At 54.9% G+C, this 17,009-nt stretch overlaps 1 protein-coding gene across 1 annotated transcript in view; it reads right to left on the bottom strand.

The window, feature by feature from the left end:
* SLC6A3 (solute carrier family 6 member 3) overlaps nucleotides 1-16,710 on the bottom strand; it is a 30,466-nt gene extending 13,756 nt beyond the window's left edge. Inside the window, exons 1-6 of the mRNA XM_046671220.1 lie at nucleotides 16,425-16,710; nucleotides 14,862-14,993; nucleotides 6,867-7,092; nucleotides 3,924-4,062; nucleotides 2,104-2,238; nucleotides 406-509 (exon numbers count right to left, since the gene is read on the bottom strand). Coding sequence (XP_046527176.1) covers nucleotides 406-509; nucleotides 2,104-2,238; nucleotides 3,924-4,062; nucleotides 6,867-7,092; nucleotides 14,862-14,993; nucleotides 16,425-16,710 — 1,022 coding nt within the window. The remainder of the gene's footprint in view (nucleotides 1-405; nucleotides 510-2,103; nucleotides 2,239-3,923; nucleotides 4,063-6,866; nucleotides 7,093-14,861; nucleotides 14,994-16,424) is intronic.
* Between the last annotated feature and the right edge of the window lie 299 nt (nucleotides 16,711-17,009).

Raw genomic sequence — 17,009 nt, 5'->3', positions numbered from 1 at the left:
CGCAGGCATTTCCTGGTGGGGTAAGTCTGGGGGCCCAGCCTGACCCAGAGCATTGGGAGGAGGAGGCTGCTGGGGCCCAGTGGGGATGAAGGAGAGGGGCGAGGGGGGCCCTTAGGGGGAATCTGGCTGCACTGTCAATCCTGGAGTCTTCCTCCCAGGGAGGCGACAAACATCTTCCGTGTTTCAGTGCCGTCCCTAAAGCAAGAATCAGCATTCTGCCTGCAGCGTCCTCATTTTAATTTCTATTCAGGAAGCCATTCTAGCTGGGAGGTTTTGCCAGCACAGCTTATTTCCTCTCCTTTCATCCAGCGACAGGTGACTTCCAAGAGTCAATGCTGCACCCCGCCTTGGTGATGCCCCCACCTGATTTTGCAGACCCAGCGGCATCGGGGGCTCAGGACTTACCTATAGCAGTTGTTGGTGAATTTATTGTAACTGGAGAAGGCGATGAGCACACCAAACCCAATGCCCAGTGAGAAGCATATCTGGATGGCAGCGTCGATCCACACCTGCGCAGAGCCGGGAGAGAGAGACTGAGCTGGGTCCGAGACGAGGGCGGCCTGAGAGCTGAGCTGTCACAAGGCAACTGTGCAAATGGCCACTGCAGCTTCCTGTCCTCCCTCGAGCTCTCTCAATGGCATCTGCAGCTGAGCCGCTGTGGGCTCCATGGAACAGAGTCGAATTTGAACCCAACATCATCATCAACGAACAAATGGCACCGACAACGTGATCAGCGGCAAACGCCCCCTCTAGGGATAACCCTCCTGTGTCGTGGGCCTGGAAGAGCCCAGAGAGGGCGGCGTGCATCTGTGCATTAGTTTAGATTTCCCATGGGCCAGCAGGACTGTGCTCCGCACGATGAGAGCCAGTCAGGTCCGCACCCTTGTGACAGCACTCATTTATTGAAATGCTAAGTGATGCTGATACCTCGATTAGACACGCACTCACTAATATCCACTGTATGTCTTTCCCATAGGCGATTACAAACACATGAGCACACGGTGAGCACACAGCAGCTCTTGTGCAAAGGCCCGTGAAGCTCAACCGTGGCTCAGTCACTGGTACGTGCACGCTTGACGCAGCACAGATGACATACCAAGAGTAGCTTACACGTGGGAAAGGTGAGGGCATGTGGACAAGAACTGGACCAAGATAGTACAGCATTTTAAAAGCGAAACACAACCTGCTGGAGTCAGGGCGATGTGGAGACCACTGGGTGACAGGGCACCCACCTTGCCCCTGCACAGCCTCGGGTGCAGGGTGAGAGGGAGCAGCTGAACCTCCCGTGGAGGGATCACCCTGGAGGAGCTGGCCACCTGCCAACAGCCACTTCCCCTTCTGGGCCTCATTTCCCAGCAACGCTGCAGCCCCTCTGTCTCCCTCCCTGTCCCGTCGCCTGGCCAAGACCCCTCCCTTCAGGCGGCTGTCTCTACGTATTTTAACGCAGAATGACTTCTTCCTGTGCTGGAGAAATCTGCAGCCCGACTCTCGACTCAGTCTTTGACACGGCACGATGTCGATAGCCCTCTCGTGCCGCGAGTACCCAGCAGTGTCTCCCCGTCGAGGTTTGTCTTCCCCAGGAGGAGGCCCAGGTTCATGCCACACTGACATGTCTCAGCCTTGCTCAGATGATGAACACGGAGCCAGGGCTCAGGCCTGGTTCCAGGTGAGCGCCAACACTCTCCAGCACAGATGGGCTGCCCCGTCAGTGCTCATCCGAGGAACCGAGAGCGTTCCTCCAAGAAGCGGGACGGCCCAGGGGAGGAGGCCGATCAGCCGCAGCCTTCTGCTCTATTTCTGAGGAGACAGCAGGCGACCTGCTCCCCTAACCTCCTTATTCGGGTCCTTGCAGCTCCTTGCTGTGCCCACATGTCCCCCTTCTCAGCCAGATGGTGACCTCTGCTGGGGGTCAGGTGTGCAGGTCATCCTGCAAAGCCCGGTGCACGGCAGAGCAGCCTCCACCTGCTGGATTTACAGGGCCAGCAAGGAGCTCTGGCTGAGCTGCTGTCTTTGGGGTTTCCTGCCCCAGAACACAGGAGCCCCACAGGACGCAGCCTGCCAGCCTGCATGCGCTGCAGGGCCGCGAGCGGAGGGCATACTCACGGATGCCTCGCAGAGCCGATGGAAGTCAACGCTCAGGTAAGCTCGGATGCCGTCCATGGCTCCAGGAAGAGTGATTCCTCGTAGGAGCAGGGCGAAGAGGACCACGTATGGCATGGTGGCTGTGATCCACACCACCTGGGGAGAGGACAAAGTCACGGGGCTGCACCAGCCACCTCCTGGCAGGGAGTGGGCCCAGGGTCACCCCGATGGTTTGTGCTAAGAGAGAGGTGGCCTCTGCTTCGGAAGCCCAATGTCCCCACATTCAGAGGACGCCAGCTCAGCAAATGCTCGCTGGACTGAGACTGTTAAATGCCTTCTCTCCTGCTCATCTTTCCCAGGGATTAAAATAGGATGAACAATTTGGCAAGGAAGGGGCACTCCTTTTCTGCCTCTGGTCTGTCACAGTGGGCAGGAGTGGCTGAATTTCTGATGAGCGAGATGCGAGCGAACTTGCACCGATTGTGCAAATGTGCACCTGGCTTATGGGCAGAAGACGGACTCTGGGCTGCAGGGGGAGGGGGAAAAGGCCCCTGTCACTACTGGAAGGTCTCATGTGTTGGCACATCACTGCAGGTATTACCAGGTGCGTCAGGCACATTGGGGCAAAATTGCTTCAGTGTGTAGATAATAACCAAAATATTTTAACTGGCACAAAATAATTTGTTGTGCTTGTATTCATGCTGAAAACACTCTGCTGTGGGTGCTTCCCCTGATACCACTGCTCGATCACAGCAAAGTGCTGACTTCCCAACCAAATCTCGTCCCACCTGTCCACTCCCCAACCCCCTGTCCACTCCCCAACCGTGGCTCACCCATCCACACCCCAACCCAACCATGGCCCACCTGTCCACTCCCCAACCATGGCTCACCCATCCACACCCCAACCCAACCATGGCCCACCTGTCCACTCCCCAACCATGGCTCACCCATCCACTCCTCAACCCAACCACAGCCCACTTGTCCACTCTCCAACCACGGCCACCTCTCCACTCCCCAACCACGGCCACCTGTCCACTCCCAAACCACAGCCCACCAGTCCACTCCCCAACCATGGCCACCTGTCCACTCCCCAACCATGGCCCACCTGTCCACTCCCCAACCGTGGCTCACCCATCCACTCCCCAACCCAACCACGGCCTACCTGTCCACTCCCCAACCACGGTCACCTGTCCACTCCCCAACCACAGCCACCTGTCCACTCCCCAACCATGGCTCACCCATCCACTCCTCAACCCAACCACAGCCCACTTGTCCACTCTCCAACCATGGGCACCTGTCTACTCCCCAACCGTGGTTCACCCATCCACTCCCCAACCCAACCACGGCCTACCTGTCCATTCCCCAACCACGGCCACCTGTCCCCTTCCCAACCATGGCCCACCTGTCCACTCCCCAACCACGGTCACCTGTCCACTCCCCAGCCATGGACCACATGTTCACTCCCCAGTCACAGCCACCCATCCACTCCTCAATCCAACCATGGCCCCCTTGCCCACTCCCCAACCCAACCACAGCCCACCTGTCCACTCCTCAAGCATAGTCCACCAGTCCACTCTTAAACCCAACCACAGCCACCTATCCACTCCCCAACCCAACCACAGCCACCCATACACTCCCAAAACCAACCATGGCCATCTACCCGCTCCTCAAACCAATCACAGCCACCTGTCCACTACCTAACCCAACTATGGCCATCTATCCACTCCCCAATCTAACCACAGCCCCCCCACCATTCACTCCAAAGCTCAACCATGACCCCCTGTTCATTCTCCAACCACAGCCACATGTCCACTCCCCATTGGCGAGGCCTGCAGCCTCACCTTCCCAGAAGTCTTCACTCCCTTCCACAAGCTGAAGTACAGCAGGATGATGACCAGCACCAGGCAGAATGTGAGCTGCCACCGGGGAGGGCCCAGGTCATCGATGCCACGGCTCTCGTGGAGGTGCAGCATGCCACGCCTGGAGAGGGAGGGAGATGGGGGTTCTGGAGGGGTGCTGCCTCCCCACCCAGAACTGGAACCGGACAGCTGAGCTTGCCCAGAGACCTGCCCTCCCCAACTCGGCATGGCAGAAAGCAGCTGGCCCATCGGGACCAGAGAAGTCAGGCCCACAGCTGAGAGGCAGGGTCCGCCCTCCAGGTGAGTGGAGAAGGTGAGCTGCAGCATGCTGGGAGCCCACAGAAGCCCACCCCACCCCCTCACCCTCAGCACCCTGCTTTTTGGAGCTGGGGCAGGGAAGGGGCGCCTTGGGTCTTTGAAGGAAAGGAACTGCAGAAATCAGGGGAAGGTGCTCAGCGGTATGGTGCACCACTGCTGCCCACGGGACCATCCAGGGCCCTCTGCAGGGGCAAGGCTGCACAAGCAGGACACGCGGACACCTGTGCTGTTCCCCGAGGGAGACAGCTGTCGACACTGGCTCACACAGCTCCTGCCGCTGCCAGGAGGATCCGCACAGAGCAGACTGAGAGGAGTCTGCTCGGGGTGTCAGGAGCCCGTCTCCTGGAGGGAACCCACCATCAGGCAGAACATGAGGCCATGCGGAAAGGAGATGGAACTAACGGCAGGCGGGGAGCGCCCTTTGGGCCAGCCGGGGACAGCCCAGTGTCTTGTTGAATCCTCGAGAGCACCTGTGGGAAGGTGTGCCATCGTGTCCGCATGCTCCTGCCACGCCACTTTCTGAGCCAGCTCTGAGCCGGCACCGACTCCAGGGCTGGGCCGGGAAGAGGGAAAGCCATGCCAGGAAAGGAGCCGTCACTGCCTGGATTTGCTGAGGTCCCAAGGAAATAATCCTGACACGTGGGAGGATGCAGCTGGCTCCAGCTTTCCGGAGCTTTCCACCTGCCACAGGTGGCACTGTGCCGCACAGCAGGAAGTCAGATCTTAACTCTAGAACCACCTCTTGAAGGTAGAGGAGGTGGAGACGGCATGGAGAGCCCAGCTCAGACTCCCGTCTCACTTGGGGCACAGCCAGGCCCAGACGCCGTGCCATCCACACGGTCCCCATCGTCCTCTCTTCTCCACGGAGCCCAAGCCACCGACCGAGGTGACAGGAGCCTCTTCGTGCTGTGTGCTGCACAGTGTGAGGTCGGGGACACGGAACTCCCGGAGCAGGAGGAGGAGTCCACCACTGGGACCCTGCTTGGCCTGCTGTGTCTCAAAGCCTTTACGGGTCCTGCCCTCCCTGCGTCCTGCCCTCCCGGGTCCTGCCCCCCTGGGTCCTGCCCTCCCTGAGTCCTGCCCTCCTGGGTCCTGCCCTCCCGGGTCCTGCCCTCCCTGCATCCTGCCCTCCCTGCGTCCTGCCCTCCCAGGTGCTGCCCTCCTGGGTCCTGCCCTCATCGGATCCTGATCTTGTTTTAACCTCACTGTTTTTCGACTCAAAACAAGTTTTTCAAATGTACCTACTTGCTAAAACCTGAGTTATTTTATTTTATTGGTTAAAGTTCCTTTGGCTAAGTTGTAAAGGGACTTACTTTAACACACAAACATTAATAGAATAGATCTAACTAGACAGTAAGATTTCAGCCCCAAAGTGGGAACATCACAGTCAATGTGAAATTTTGGAGTCGATGGGAATGGCTGCTCATCTCCGAGACAAACACCACATTTTAAGAGAAGCCACCTCAGGACGGGAGAGCCAGCCCCAGGGGCCCACGCCTAGGGGGCCGGGGGACTCAGGGAAGGGTCTTCCAGGGCCCGCACACACTCACGCCCTTGCACACTACCCCGGTCCACCAACCCCCGGCCGGCCTGGGACGGCCCCCCGCTCACGTTTATGAATTTGTACGCCTCTGTAACTGCAGTGTGTTACTCAGCTCAGGGTGACAGCCCAGCTCAGAATCGCTTCGGGGAGGGGACGGCCCTGTGACAGAGCGTGGCTCCTCATAGTGAGTGTCTCTCCCACATGTGTCTGTGTTCTAAGGGGAAATGGTGCCCCCCCCCCCCCCAGGGGCAGTGACGGCCCTTCCAGGCTGAACTGGACCACATGGTGATGAAGGGGGCAAGGGCAGGAGCTGACACAGTGCCTGAAAGGATTCAGAGAACATATTTGAGGAGAGGGACGGACCAGCAGGTGGTGGGGTCAAGCAGTGTGGACTGCGGAGGGCCAGGCAAGGGGACGGAGGAGCAGGACACCAGCCTGGCTGCTGGACATGGGGACAGAGGGGGGACCATGAAAGAATTAACTCTGTGTTTGTAAGAAGAAAGAGCATCTCCGGAAAAGCAGATGGTCGGTGAACCTCGGAGACAAGGTCTGCTTACTGAGGATGGAGGTTGAGTGATGCTCAGAGTGGCCTCGCTTCTGGAGAGAGCTCGGCCTCAGCTAGGGGAGGGTGGAGGGGCAGTGGGAGGGTGGATGAGGTCACGGAGCCCAGCCCTCGCTGGAGGCGACACGGCAGCCCCCAGGGCCCGGGCCCCAGCACCTTCCTTCCATGCAGTGTCTGAGGCATCTCTGGCCAGCCTCTCCCACCCAAAACTGCTCCTGAGAGCAGGATGGAGCAGCCACAGGCCTGTCCAGTGTCCCATTCCTGCCGTGAACTCACTCCACAATAGCTCAGCTGAGCCACTGGAAGTGTCTTTCAGAAATACACCCCACAAGAACCTGAAGGAACAGAATTTGGGCACAGGACAAGAGGCTTGGTCCTCTCCACACCCTTGTGGGGTGGCACGGGCGGGTGGCTGATGTGCCCAGCCCTGCATCCTCCCCTCCCCAAGGCAGACACAGCAAGTAGAGTGTCACTGACCCAGAGGCACTAACCCCCCACTTACTCAAAGTACTCGGCAGCGGGCGTGGTCCTGAAGGTGTCGTTGAGGCTGGAGCTGGAGTTGCCGGAGCGGGTGTCTGAGCAGTTGGGGCTGTTCCAGGTGTTGTTGCAGTGGGTCCACGGCAGCTCCGTGGTGAAGGAGGAGAAGAAGTAGTGCAGCGCCCAGGCAATGATGACGTTGTAGAAGAAGCCGACGTAGAGCGAGACGAGGATGACCGCGAAGCCCACACCTAGGGCAGGTGAGAGCACAGAGCCACCATCAGCAGGGTGCCCCTCTCCACCTTCCCTTACAGGAGGCATCTCCAACCCTCTGCCAACTCTTCGCTGTCATCCCCAAACCAGGCAACGTCTTTAAACACACAAGGGAAGACATGAAAGGGCAGATGCTAGACTTCAGGCTGTGACCACAGAAGGGGCTGCCCCTTTCCAAAGCCATCTGTGGCCATCTACATCCACCCAGAGACATGTAGGGTCATCTAGGGCCTCCTTGGCACAACTAGGTCACCCACAGATGTACAGGTAACTAAGGGCCATCCATGCCTATCCACAACCACTCACAGCCACTCAGGATCAACTGGAGTCATCTAGGGCCACTCTGGGTCAGCTGGGGCAACCCAACCCAGAGTTTCCAGGGCCAGTTGCCATGCAAAACCATCAGAATCATCCACAGTCAGCCATGGCCACCCAGGGCCACCCAGGGCCATCTAGGGACTCCCAAGGATACAAAGCACCACCAAGAGTCAAGAAAGGCCACCCTTTCATAGCCACCAAGAGACATCCAAGGCCACCTATGCCAACAGGGCCATAGAAGGCCATCCAGGGTCACCCAAGAATACCTAGTGTCTCCCAGAGCCATCCAGAGACACCTAGAGTAATCAGTACTCACTGGGGGACAACCAAGGCCCTCCATGGCAATCCACAGCCACCCAGGCTCATCCAGGACCATGAAGGCCATCCAAGACCATCCATGTCCACTAGGGCTACCCAGAGCCATCCAGGGCCATTTCTGGCCACCCACAGCTACTCACGACCCCCTCTAGACCACCTAGGGCAAACAGAATCATCTGGGTTCATCAACAGCTATCTAGAGCCACCCAACATCACCAGGACTATGCATGACCATCCAGGGCCTCCTAGGGCTGCCCAAGGCCATCCAAAACCATCAAGGACCACCCAGGGCCATGCAATATCAGTCAGGGTATCCTAGGGCCACTCAGGGCTATTCTTGACCATCCAGGGCCTAGTAGGGCCACCCAGGGCCTTTCAGAGTACCATTCCCAGGATCATAAAGCCTGGAATTTGGGATCAGTTACTGAGGGGTTCCTTGCTCCTGGTAAACTGGAGCAGAACAAAGTGGTGAGCAGTCTCTGGAACGATGTCATCCTGACTATGGTGGGCAAATAGTCTGGCAGTTAGAAGACCTCTTCCCATTGGTCAAGGAGCTCTTCCTTATTCAATGCCAGACAAGCACCGCCACATTCTGCTACTGTGGTTGACTTTATTAAGCTCCAGGCAGAGTTCCTTTATTTCAATGTTCCTTCTCAGCTTTGCTGGTGGGATTAGCTTGGGCTATAACTTTAATGTACTTTATCAAAACCCGGTTAGGTGCTGTGCCCTGTCTTGCCTGCTTGTGGCCAGGGGCGGAGCATGCCTTCAAGCTGACTTTTGCAGAGAGTGGCTTGGGTTGTTTTTTATGGGTATAACCCTTAGGAGAATCTATTTTCATGCTCAGGGCACTTCATTAAAGTTCTCTTCCTACCCTGCAAACAAAAAGAGAAGCACTAGAATTTACTTATGTATACGTATTAAACAGATCCGGTATCAGGAGTGGCCTAAAAGAAAAGAGGCCTCAGCGTGTAATCCCTCTTGGAACACGTGCTTAGTAGCAAAGATGATGAAACCAAAATGGTTTCCTTTGGGAGGACTTTTCCAGTGTGGAATTGGTCAATATCAAGTAATTCTATATTGAAATTCTGCTCACTGAGCTCCTTAGGAGAGAGGCTGGGCCGTGATTTACAGTGAAATCGCCCAGGCAGCCATGTTGTTGGGAAGCTGTATTATTGGGAAGCCATGTTGTTGAGAAGCCATGTTGTTGGGAAGCCATGTTGTCAGGAACCTATTTGTCCTCAAGCCATGCTGTCAGGAAGCTGTGTTTTGAGAAGCCATGCTGTCGAGAAGCCATTTGTCCTGAAGCCATACTGTTGGGAAGCCATGTTGTCAGGGAAACCATGTTGTCAGGAAGCCGTGCTGTCAAGAAGCCATGTTGTCGGGAAGCCGTGCTGTTGGGAAGCCATGTTGTTGGGAAGCCATGTTGTTGAGAAGCCATGCTGTCGAGAAGCCACACTGTCAGGAAGCCATGTTGTCTCAAAGCGCATCAGAGAAGGTTTTCCCTGGCAGTGAGCTGACTGTGGATGCCTGAATGGAAATCTTTTCAAAGTTAAAACTTTGTATACCAAATCCTCAGCTTGAAACTTTGGGAACTTATAGGAGGCTTTGATTAAACACTGGAGTAGGTTCAAATTCTGTGTCTGAAGGAAGAGCTGACTGCCTCTGGTCCTTCTGGAACCTACCACTGTGTGGATAGCCCTCCACGGGGGCAGGCCAAGTTTTTCAACCTTCACAACAGAGTGACACGGTCGCCACAGGCTGATGTGGCTTCCGGAGCCCATGGGCTCACCCCGTCAGCAGCACAGCACACCAGCCCCGCAGGCTCTCCCCCATCCAGGACCGCCGCCTCTTCTGTGCTGCTTTCCAGCTGCCCCAAATGCCCCAGGGAAAGGGACGATCCCCTCGGAAGGTGGGTGCAAGTGTCAGCCATTTGATTGGTCACTCCAAGCTCTGCCCTTCAGGAAAAGCCACAGAAAGCCACAGGCCTGGGCCACCTTCACCACGTTCCTCCTTGGTGTCACTTCAGACTGGGCCACACAAAATCCATTTCTCTGTTCATTAGAAGAATGTTCTCGTGATCAGTGTTCATCACATCATCATATCCTCTAAATAAAGCTCCACTGACACAGTTCTTTCATCAAGTGCCACAGGGAACTGTCTCCCCCAAGAAGGTGGCAGGCTCACTCCCTGCTAATATTTCTGATGAAAACATTAATGCAAACTTGAGGTTTTCCTCTTTTATCTGACTCCCAGGAAGCTCAGGGCTAAATGTGAATTTCAATCGCAGCTCTTAACGTCAATTTTCTTAAATTTCTATTTTTCTTAGTCTTTCTTATATTACCTTGTGCGTATTTTGTCTTGTTTTATTTTGTCACCTAAAATTCTTTTTAGAAAGAGTTGGATAAATCACACTAAAATATTGACTACAAAATATCATAAATTATTTTATATTCCTTAAAATAGGAAGCGGCATCTCCACAGCATAGGTAAAACGGGCTTGTCTTTGGCAATTGACCGGATGACCCAAGAAGACGCCTCCTCAGGCCTCAGGAGAGCACAGCAGCCGTGCTTCTCCACCACCCTCCAGATCCAGTGCGGTCCAGAGGGTCCACCGGCCGGCTCAGCAGAGAGTGCCATGAACAAGCTCTCATTCCAGGAGCACCAGCGAGAACGCGCTCCCTGGTGGAGCAGCTTTCCCATTCTTCGCGAGAGTCACCGGCAGGTCATTTGGAAGAAAACAGGAGAGAATTCCTGCGCTATTGGTCTGGGTGTCTTCAGTATCTGATGGGGTGTTTGTGTGTGTGTGTGTGTGTGTGCATGTGTGCTCACATCAGAGAGAGACGGAGAGGAAGGGGGAGAGGGAGGGAGACAGACTTCTCCCCAGGCCCTGAGATGACACTTCTGGGTGCTGAGGGCCACCTGCCGCCTCTCGGCCACGTGTCCACCTGAGGGCTCTGGAGAGACCGACAGAGAACCGAGTAAGTCCTGGGCTCTGCAGCAGCTCACCCTCCCTGTGGATGCCGCCACCTGGCTTTGTCTCGGGGCCTCAGTTCCAGTCAGGCACAGGAGCGGCTCCCAGGTCCCAGGGAGGGAAGGGATGGGGATGCAGGCTCTCTGGAGAGTTCAGCTCAGTGTCTACAGGAGAAGGTGTTCACAGCGGCACGGACATGAGGACTGGATGACCTTTAGCCCCAAATGACTATCTGGGTTTTTAACTGATGTCTTCATTTACCATGCAGCACCCTTCTTCAATGACATATGGAGGGACATGAAATTTTATGAATTAATTTCTTTAAAAAAGACAAGGGAAGAGAAGGCACTGTGCCAGGGCATCCAGAACAGCGTGGTTAGGACCTGAGCGGAGCAACGACAGACTCCTACCAAACGGGCATCGTGTGGATAAAATATAAGCTAACCAAGTGGGAAACACCTGCTGGGACCTGCAGCTCGATTAGGGTGTTAAACTTGTCCAGGTGTCTCTTCCTTAAAAACAAAGGTCTAGTGTCCTTGCCCCGATCCGCTTATCTCTTCAGCAAACACACACCCTGTGCTGATTACACAAAGATTCCAGAGCTTGAGGGTTGGCTCTCTGCGACCCATAACCCAACTTCCAGGGTGTGTGTGGGGTGACTGGGCTCTGACCAAGATTCTCCCAGAGGGGCCACACTGCATTTCTTCCTGTGGCGTCATTCGGCCCTGGCACAGTCCTCCTCGTGGATGAGTTTTCAGAAATGGACAAAAGCTGACACGGGACACGAGAGTGTGAACGTGGGGCTGGATGAGGAGTAGATGCCTGGACTAACGCATGTCTGCCCACCTTCCCTCCAGGCGTGGACGCGGTGTCTGGGGGCGCGTGGAGAAACGCCCGCGCCTACAGTCTCCGCTCCTCTACAGTGTGGGGCTGATATTCATTCCTACTGGAGTCAGATTTTCTGTCTTAATGCAAATTTGTTAGGACTAAGTAGTGCTTCGAAATCCTTGGAAATCGTTGATTGACATTTTATAGACGGCAACACAAAACCCTTGGGGTCGTCGTCCTGTCCCCTCCCCTCAGGTCCCTCCAAGCCCTGCCGATCACAGGCAGGAGCGGATTTCCTGTGAGTCAGCACTGGACTCCCTGGTGGGAGGTGGCACAGGGTCACGTCACTAAAGAACCCGACATACTCCAGATGTGAGGGGCGACTCTCGGAAGTCCAGAGGTGCGAATTTGTGTGTGGAGGCATCCTTCCTCAACTTTTCCCCAGAACGGTCACCTGAGGGTGGGGACGCTTAATTTCTGATTTGGCATTTTAATGCTATGGAAATACTGACCCCAGAGCGCTGGTTCGTCACAGCGGATGACTGTGTGACATGTTAGCGCTGCCCGGCGGACGGAGCCCAGGAGAACATGATGAACTCATCTGTGTCATGAACTGTTAGTCTGGGTTCACTGCCCTCGACCGGATCAACACTGTGCCAGCCAACAGACGCTGAAATGTCTGATTCGACACACGCATCTGTCGCTAAGAGGTGCCTGGTGCCTGCAGCTACCACCGCACTCCTCCATCCAGAAACAACGACGGTGCCAGCCGAGCCTCAGGCAACGCATTTAAGCTTTGACTTCTCCATGCACACCCACCCAGGGGATGCCAGCTCCTGGCTCCTGAACCCAGAGTTGTCCCTCTCTGGCTCTGAAGATGTGTGTGGGGGGTGGGGAGGGAGGTCTCTCTGTAGCTCCATTTTAAGGTGGGCCCATGAATCAGCTAGCCCAGGAAAAAATTGCTAACATCTTAAGAGTCACCAAGCAGGCCATCAAGAAGGAAAGCAGACAGCGACCGGGAGGAGCCCTCACGCCTGGCCAGCCTCAGCGCTTCCGCCGCCTCAAGGGCCGTGTCCTCCTCGCAGAGACGACTGTGCAGCTGTGAGATGTTCTCACCCCGAAGGATGGATGAGTTGCTGTCTCTGATCATGAACCCACTGACCCACCCAGAGCACGTCCTTGGGGACCGCTGGGGCTTCCGCTTTTCTCAAGAGAACCAACTTTGCAAGAACTTCCCAGAAAATCCAAAGAATGATTTTTTAAAAGCCATTTTCTTAATGAAGCCAGTTGTCTGCAGCAGGCGCCACCCTGTGTCTCTTTGAGGAAGTGTCTGGACCCTCGCTGTGCCACCAGCTCCTGAGATGCAGTGCTGGCCCAGTGGGCAGGCGTGACCCGGTGGCTGGACTGGGGAGTTAGACAGCTGTGGGGTCGAATCCCACCCCGCCCCTGTCGAGGCGATGGGCGAGTCACTCAGTGCCTCCAGTCCTCAGTGCTGCACCTCTGAGACGGGGACAGCATGCCGTGGTCTTCCCCAGGGCTCTCGTGAGGAGGAGCGAGGTGATCACGGGAGGGTCAGTCACCAGGCATGCCACCGGGCTCGGCACGAGCTGTGTTTGCCCCATGGCACCGTGGCATTGCCTCAGCAGTAGGGAAAGCTCAATGGATAACTAGATAGTTAGATAGATGATAGATCCATGGGGAGGTAGGTAGATAGATGATGGATGGATGATAGATGGTTGATAGATACATGATAGATAGATAATAGATAGATAGATATGATAGATGATAGACAGACAGGTAGATAATAGATAATTGATAGATAGGTGATAGATGGTTGCTGGAGACATGATAAATAGATGGATGACAGACGATAGCTAGATAGAGGGATAGATTGATGGATGGATATATAGATGATAGATAGTGTTATGCAGTGAATTGTGTCCCTTCAAAATTCATTTGTTGAAGTCTAACCCCCAGCACCTCAGAATGTGACTTTATCTGGAGACAGGGTCTTCACAGAGGCAATCAAGTTAACATGAGGTCATTAGAGTGGGCCCTAGTCCAATATGACGATTTCCCTACAAAAAGGGAAATTTGGATATAGAGATGCACATAGAGGGAAGACGGTGTGAAGACACAGGGAGAAGATGGTCACCCACGAGTCAAGGAGAGAGGCCCGGAACAGATTTTCCGTCAGAGCCTCAGAAGGAACCAACCTCACCGATACCTCCATCTTAGACTTCTGGCCACCAGAACCAAGACAATAAATGTGTATTGTTTAAGCCACTCAGTTTGTGGTACTTTGTACGGCAGCCCTAGCAAACTCATGCAAATGGATGGATGGATGGATGGATGGATAGATAGATGATAGGTAGATGTTAGATAGATGACAGATAGATAGATGACAGGTAGATAGATAATAGGTAGATGTTAGATGATAGATAGAAGATAGATAGATTGATAGATAGATGATAGATAGATAGATAGATGACAGGTAGATAGATGATGGATAGATAGATAGACATGGATGATAGACAGATGATGGATAGATGATAAATAGATAGATACGGATGATAGGTAGATATGCAGATGGATAGACAGACAGATATGGATGATAGGTAGATAGAGAGATAGATGATGGATAGGCAGATGATGGATAGATGATAAATAGATACGGATGATAGGCAGATAGGTAGATAAATAGACAGACAGATGTGGATGATAGATAGGTAGGTAGATAGAGAGACAGATGATGGATAGGCAGATGATAGATAGGTAAATGATAGACAGATGATAGGTAGATAGATAGATACATGATAGGTAGAAAGATGATGGACAGATAGATGATGGATAGATAGACATGGATGATAGATAGACGATGGATAGACGATAAATAGATATGGATGATAGGTAGATAGACAGACAGATGTGGATGGTAGATAGGGAGATACATGATGGATAGAAGATAAATAGATGTGGATGCTAAGTAGATAGACAGACAGATGTGGATATAGGGAGCTAGATGATGGATAGGCAGATGATAGATAGTAGATGGGTATATAGATGGATGTTTTATCTTATCTACCACTTTAACAAAATAGCACTGCTGATGAATTGCAGGAGGCCTCAGCTGGGAGCGAGAGAACACATTCTAGAATCCTTGGTCATTACAGATCTTTAAAGGGAGGACCACAATTAAAATGGTGGGCCCATGTGCACGGTTATCCAGCAAAGCAGGACCGGATGCACAGGATTGGTTCAGGGCCACCGCCGTGGGCCGCCTCCCCCCAGGTGCTAGGAGGCGCAGGTTACCTTTCAGGACGGGGCAGATCTTCCAGACGCCGGCAGCCCCCTCCCTGTTGAACTGTCCAAGGGCCAGCTCCATGTAGAAGAGGGGCATCCCCGCGATGACCATGAAGAGCAGGTAAGGGACCAGGAAGGCACCTGTGGGAGGACAGCACCTTCAGCCCGGGGCTGCGGAGGCCCTGCCGTCTCTACAGCTGACCGTGCATGCCGCCCCACTCTCTGCTCCTCCCTGGAGCTCCCCAGCGTGGCCACCCTCCAAAGGGAAGTCACAGGCTGCACGGGGTGCTCCCTTACCTCCAGCCCGGCCCCACTGTCACCAGTGCCCTGACACATCCCTAGTGAAGCCCCCAACCAGTCCCCCAAGTGATGAATTCACCTCAAGAGCAGAGCAGGTAAGGCCTCGCCCACATTGAAGCCCTGCTCCTGGGTGCAGCCCCTTCCCTGCCTGCCCAGCAGGCCTGGCCTCTGCCCCGCTTGCCCCACTGTGGAAATGTCTGCCCCTCTTGAGTTCTGAATCCTCTGGGATCTGTGCTCCCAACTCTGGCCATACAAGGGTTCTGGCCTTCTCAGCCTGCCCCCACTGAGGCCACGGCTGAGGCCGTCTGCTGACAGGTACTGCCCGAGGGGCCAGAGTTCCTCCAGGGCAGCACCTCACGCCTCCTGGAGCTGTGCCCCACCCTGGGCACAAAGTTCAGGGCCCTGGGCTCTGCCTTCTGAAGCCCTCTTGCTCTCCCTCAAATAACAGGGAGCTTTGTCATGGCTCTCCTCCTGGGATGGGGAAGCCCCACAGCTCAGTCTGTCTTTGGGCAACTTACTGTGCCTGCTTAGGCCTCATGACGGGCATAGTAATGCCAACCTACCACTCAGCGGCAGCTGGAAGGCCCTCCCCAAGAAGCTCTCCCAAGGTTCTCCAGGTTTGCAGCACAGTGACCAGCGAGGCATGGAGGACCGGCAGGGGACATGGAGGCGTCAGGAGGGCTCATGGGAAATGAGCACCAACTTAACTGGCTTCTCAACTGGAACTTTTGGGCTGACCCTGCCCCTTATCTTAGTTCTCTGCCTCGCGTCCAGGGACAGCCATGGTCCTAGGTCTGGCTGAGGTCAGGGAGCAGTGGGAGCGCAGGGAGGCAGAAGGGCACATGTCCAGGGCATCTTCTGCCACTCCAAGTTCCCTCACAAGCACACTTTGTAAACACCATTGAAGTTGCCAAAGATGCCCTTCTTTGGGCCTTTGAGAGTTTTCTTTCTGGAATGAAAATGACCTTTGGAAACAGAAGGCAGAGCCATGGCACCTCCAACCACTAACTCCAGCGTCTGCTTCCCTGGCCCCCATGTCCCCAACTTTAGGGTACAGACACGGAAGGACGTCATTTGAGCTCTACCCCCTGCTGCACCTACAGTTTTGTGACATCTGTCTAGGGGAACCTGCACCCCCCTAGTGCTAAGTCAGGAGCCCCATCCCACCTAAGAAAGCAGTTATCTCGCCAGAGTGCGCATTTCTCGAAAGCACCTCCAGCCGCCTGTGGCTCTAGCTCAGCAGGGGCTGGGGAGGGCGGGGTCTGGACTCACCCCCGCCATTTTTGTAGCACAGGTAAGGGAATCGCCAGACGTTGGCCAGGTCCACCGCGAAGCCGACCACCGAGAGGAGGAAGTCTACCTTCTTGCTCCAGGTCTCCCGCTGTTGGTTCTCCACGGGGGTCTGCGGGGGGTTGATGAGGGTGGAGTTCGTGAGCTGCACCCCGTTTTGCTCCTTGATCAGGACGAGCTCCACCGCCTTTGGGCCCACGGCGTTGGGCTCCGTAGCTGGGGCCACCGCGGAGGACATCAGCCCCACAGAGCATTTGCTTCTATTCATGGTCAGACTGGAACCTAGGATCCTGCGCTTCTTCCCTCCTGGGCTTCAGCCAGCATGAAAAATAAACACACACAGGAATGCAACCATTTAGCAGCAGAACCACGGATGTGCCCAGTGGCGAGAGCAGCCATCTGAGAGGTCTGAGGCATTTACGTTCATTTCTTTCAGGTGGAACAAATACATTGCAAGCACCTAAGATGACACAGCCGAGGCTGAGGATGGCTGGAGACAAGCTCGTTCTCCTTGAGGGGACGAGGGGAGACCAGCCGGGGAAACCTTAGGACAGACTCGGCTTTGCG

Source organism: Equus quagga, chromosome 9, assembly GCF_021613505.1.
Source record: "Equus quagga isolate Etosha38 chromosome 9, UCLA_HA_Equagga_1.0, whole genome shotgun sequence".
In the NCBI taxonomy this organism is placed as follows: domain Eukaryota; kingdom Metazoa; phylum Chordata; class Mammalia; order Perissodactyla; family Equidae; genus Equus; species Equus quagga.
The sequence above is the reverse complement of the archived record's forward strand: the minus strand, read 5'-3'. Positions and strand labels throughout refer to the sequence as shown.